General features: G+C 42.3%; 1 protein-coding gene across 1 annotated transcript in view; it reads left to right on the top strand.

Moving 5' to 3' along the window:
* Positions 1–5,028: 5,028 nt before the first annotated feature.
* The window catches only part of GFPT2 (glutamine-fructose-6-phosphate transaminase 2), a 17,775-nt gene continuing 17,541 nt past the window's right edge, over positions 5,029–5,262 (top strand). The window contains exon 1 of the mRNA XM_009892619.1: positions 5,029–5,141. Within this exon, the coding sequence (XP_009890921.1) occupies positions 5,029–5,141 (113 nt within the window). The remainder of the gene's footprint in view (positions 5,142–5,262) is intronic.

Here is a 5,262-nt window from a genome sequence, read left to right as displayed (position 1 = left end):
AGGTACAGTAGATCTGAATGTGTGAGGTAAAGCCAGATGCATCTTGTTATATGGGGCTGCTTTTTAGAGATTTGGAGTTGTTTTCTTTGAGTCTAGAACTGCTGATAACTGGAGTAGGGAAGCAAGTCGTAGTCCCAGCACCTTGCTTCCCTCCAGCTCCTTCCAGTTGCTGCTGTAGCAGCTTCTTGCTGGGCAGCGGTGGCAGAAGCAATGTCGGGGGGTGAGATGGTGGAGAAACGCGGACTGTTATTTAGCATCCCCTTGCCTTGCTTTGTGGATACTACAGGTATGTGTTCTGCAAAACAGCAGGTTTCGATTTGCAAAATCACAAGCTTCTTGCCAGAGAACTGTCTAAAGGGCAAACTGGAGGGCAGCCAGCAGCAAAACTATTTTCTAGCTTCAAAGGTGTTCCTTTTGAAGGCCAGTTTAAATCCTTGAAGTATTAAAGCTGTGAAAACAAATCCAGAGAAGAATGGAATGAAATTGTTCTTACCAAAATAGCAAGCCAGGTTCATACACTTAGAAATAAAATTAACCAGAGCAGTGCAGAAATTGCACTTCACCCTGCTCTGTGGTGTTGAGTGAGGCAGTGCAGCTTGGGAAGTGCCGAATTATTGCACATGGAGAGTGGCTGCTGCCAGGAGGGATCTACAGGAACTGGGGAAGGACTGCAAAGCTTTCCTGTAGCGGAGAAATAAGAGGTGATGCTGTGAATGGTCCTGTGGTGTGATGTAGCTGTATGGAGTAGCTGTGATACATTTTTGATTTTATAATCAGCTCCTTGTTCAAACATGTTCAGTGAAGCCCTAATTTGGTGTATACTGGAAAGAATTAAGGATTTCTTTTAATGCTTTCTTTCTCTTTGGAATTTAAGCTTTTTGACTTCTTACATGGGCGTGCTTTCCCCAGCTATTGTAAATAGCTAGCTTTGCTCCCTCCAACCCCACATAACCTGTGAGAATCTTGTATTTACAAAAAATACTGAGTGGATGGTCCTGATCCCCAGAAATCAGGCGGGGGAGGGCAGGTATACAGATATCTGTATTGCTCTGTCAGCATTTCTCACTCTTGACCTGAAGGACCACACAACAGGCTGAGAAAATTAATCCAGCAGCAAAAGCTAGCTTGCTTGAAAAAATCTACAGACTTTTCCAAACATTTCTTTTTCTCCCTGACACTTCCCATTAACTTATTTGCAGCTCCTGTTATGAGGAATTTACATCAAAAGCTCAGGAAACCACTTAATGCTATTTAAAACATAATGCTTTAGATGAATTACTACTAAATGCGCCTTTGTGTTTTTAAAGGACTTTAAATCCAGTTAATTAGCTGGGTTGGTTTTACGTTACACAGGCTCATCATGACAATTCTGCGGAAAAGCCATCATTGAGTTAAATCATGGTTACTTAATTCTCAATCACAGGTATGACGTCTATTCACATTTACGCGTAACTCCTCCTAACACACATAATTTTTAGCATTTCAAAGACAGCTGTCTGACAGCGTTGAATGATGATTCTCAAATGAAAAGCTGTTAATTACTATTACGTACTCTTAAACTGAAAATACCAACTCCTTAGTCTTCCTAGGTGACATGCTAGTTGACACCTCTGCTGAGAGAACCATCAATATAACAAACGTGTTTTCCTCTCCTTTGAACTTCTCAGCAGAAGAAAGGTGTTGCTGTCTTGACTTCAAAGGCACTCGCCGAACACCTTCAAAACTGGCTGTGGACCTGAGATGGATGCAGAGGGCCTTTCCTACATAGCTGTGTCCTGTCCTGGAGCACACGGGCACGATGCTATGCGCAGCCCAACCTCCTTCAAACACCAGCCAGGTTAGCTCCTGACATTTGTTTTTTCTATCTGTGAAATTCAGCTTCACTGTAGTGACTCCTGGTTAATAGCAGTCACCATTATCAGACTGGGAAGAAATGGGAGAGAGATATTTGGCAGCCCAAATATTCTTGAGAGCCCTGGTAGGGAATAAGTTTGTCCCATTTTTTAAAATTAAAGTGATGGTGATGGGAGTGCCGAGCTTTTCTCGGTGTTCTAAATATTTTTGTTGGGAGTAACACATAAAAATTGCAGAAGTGCAGGAGTCTAGTTGAGGAGGAGGAGGAGGATGATCTGTAATGTACAATGACTGCTTTTGGTATCTCAACTTTCATGATTTGAAGCAAGAGAAACTCTTCAAAGGAATCCTTCCTACTGTTCCTTTTCCCCAGTTTGTGATTTCTTTCTTTTTTATATATCTATATAAAACTTAAATAATGAATGGTCATTGTTAATATAAAGACTTGTGCTGTGTACTCTACTATGAATCCAGCAACAGGCTGTTAGTTCTCAGAAAATGTAGTAGCCACTCAACCAGCAGTCCAAAAAGGGTTATTTAAAAGGAGTTTTATAATCCAGCTATAATCACAGAAGTGCTGGAGTTGGAAGAGACTTCCATTTGGTCACCCACCACCCTTCGCACCACACACTGATCATTCACTCCAGTGATGCCTCACAGCAGTGATGCTCCAGCAGTGTCACCAGTGAAAGGGCCATAACTCAGCCTTTGCAGCCGGTTCTACTGCGTAACTGCTCCTCCTGACTTTTTCCTGATATTTATCACAGCTCTTCCTTTTTGCAGTTCACATCCACTACTACTTTTTTCCTGTCCCTGTTTCCTCATGAGAGTGGTTTCATCCTTTTACTCCCTGGGACAACTGAATTGCCTGAAACTCCTCAATAGGAAATTCAGTCCCCTTTGGTGTCTAGCACGGAACAAAACGAGGTATTTAGATATGTATCTGAATCTCCTGAATATGCAAATGCAGTTTGACATAGCTGTCCTTAAAATGCTGCTGACTGCTTTTCAGGGTAGATCATAAATACCATAAGAACAAGTATCTGCATTAGGCTCAGAGAGAGTCTAAGCATAAATCCCTCTTCTTTCCAACCACATCCTGTATGATTTTCATTGCTCCTCGCTTTTGCCTAATGGTTCCCCAGGCAACTTCCTTGTTACCTGAGGCTAAAACAGCGATACAATATTCTCCATACTGTACCCTACTATCTTCTACTTCTATTTTTGATCACTTGTGCGAAGACAGTAAAAAGAAAGAAGTAGCTGGGCAAAAATTCCTCATCCCTAGAGTATCACTCAGATTTGTGTTCGACTTCCATGGGAAGTTGCATCAGTTGATCTTCTTGTTGCTTCTTAGATGTCTGTCTCTACAGCATGAAAATGGCAACCCTCAATTTACAAGCTCCTTGTCAAAAGTGTTTGGTTTTGCTAATGGTCTCCTGAGAAGAGCACTTTTCCAGAGAACAGCTATATCCTTCTTGTGCTGAATACGGTAGATGATGTTTTCACATATTTTGGCTTTTAGACTTCAATGAGTTTTAAGGTGAGGTGGGATCAGTTTGATCGACTCATCTGAATGCTGTAAAATCTGCTCCTTCGAGCTAAATGAACCCACCAGTAGATACAATTAGTGTGTTCTCTAATATACTTCTAAAAAGTCATGAAAAAGCCAAATGGCGTCAGACACATGACTCTGGGATGTGTTAAATGACAAGTTATCAAAGTGACACATTAACCACTAATTAATTCAGTTCATACTTGCAGTTGAGTCTCATTTTTGTTTAGTTTTCTCCCTGGGAATGTCACATGGAAACATGAAATGTCTTGTATGAGTGAAATTTTGGGCTCTGACTTGTGATCTTTGGTGATTAGTGTTGCAGTGATGTTTAAAAAAAAAAAAAGTGCTTTGTTCCCACTGTCTGCACCATTCATTAGTTAAAATTCATGTTGCACAGGGAGCAGAAAGTGCTTTGTTCCCACTGTCTGCACCGTTCATTAGTTAAAATTCATGTTGCACATGAATTTTATTGTTTATTAAATGTGTTTATTAAAAAATAAATTTCTCTTTACTGTATGTAATTTAATATGAATAGCAATGCTATTTACAAGCATAGGTGAGACGAGGAACCTCCCCCTTAGCTTGGGTTGGACCAGGGGGGAAACAAGATCAGAGATTGCTTCAGAGGAGGAGCAAAGTAACCTAAACAGACAAGACAAACTGGAATGGTGTGTCCAAATGACTTGCCTGATGTCACACGGCAGGTCAGTGACAGAGCTGGGACAACAATGGTGACAAATCATGGGCTTGTTCAGTCTTAGTCTGGGGGATGGGGGAAGGAAAACAAACCTGGGTTATACCCAGCACGGTGAGCGTAGCTGTTTCACACAGGCAGTAAGAAATACACTTAATTTATTCCTTCTATATAAATTAATTTAAAGAAGAATATCTAACACTATTTTCTTTAGTTTTATGACTTGAAAATGCTTTAAATCTAGGATTTTGCCTTAAAATTGAGACAGTTTCCCTTTCTTAAAAGTGGCACAAAAATTTACAAAAAGAAATTTTTTTGTAGTTGAAATGCTGATGTTCCAATCTTTATCCTTCATTCAACCTTTCCATCAAAAGTGACAGTTTGAAGGAACCACCACTTTACGTAAAAAGTGAACTACAAGAAGAAATGCAAGAGAAAGTGAGTGAAGTCCTCACATAAATAAGATGCCTTGCACTTGAGTTTCAGTAACTCTATGTAAGAGATAAGTAGGAATCATCTCTGTGAAATATTTTGGTACTTTTTATTAAGGAAGAAGAAACTATAAGCAGGCTGAATCACCACGAAACTTTACGTATTTTTTAAAAAAGATGTTTGTTCGAATAGCGGCTTGAGCTACTTCTCTTCATGCCTGCAGTCCCAAGCACGCCGCAAGGCACTTGCTTTAAAAGTCACCGTTCCCTCTGCTGGGAGGAGGCTCCCCGAGATAAGCCATCACAGTTTTCTTCTTCAGAAGATAAATGCCAGGCCTGCAGGACTGGGCCTGCGCTGAGGTGCGCCATGCAGGCGACGCCGGCCGGGCCAGGGCCTGTGGCTGCCATCACCCTCGCGGTGTCTGCTCCACCAGGACGATGAGGCCGGTGGAGGCTCCCAGAGCCGATCGCCATTCTTCCTTGGCGAATAAATGGAGGAGACCACACAGCCTGACCAGGAGTTCAGCCTGCTGCTGCAAGGAAAGGCTCTCCGCAGGCGGATGGCCCTCACCTGTGGCCCTCCCTCAGCCGAGCACCAACGCAGGTGCGCTCGGTCCCACCTCTGCCGATGAAGTTGGCTGCTGAGAATGTGTTTCTAAGTACGTGTGGCCGAAAAGGCTGGAAAACGGGGACCGCCATCGCCTGGCGAGCTCGGAAAGGGGCTG

This window comes from Charadrius vociferus, unplaced genomic scaffold (assembly GCF_000708025.1).
Source record: "Charadrius vociferus isolate BGI_N301 unplaced genomic scaffold, ASM70802v2 scaffold529, whole genome shotgun sequence".
NCBI classification, from domain to species: Eukaryota; Metazoa; Chordata; class Aves; order Charadriiformes; family Charadriidae; genus Charadrius; species Charadrius vociferus.
This window is presented reverse-complemented; position numbering and strand designations above follow the sequence as displayed.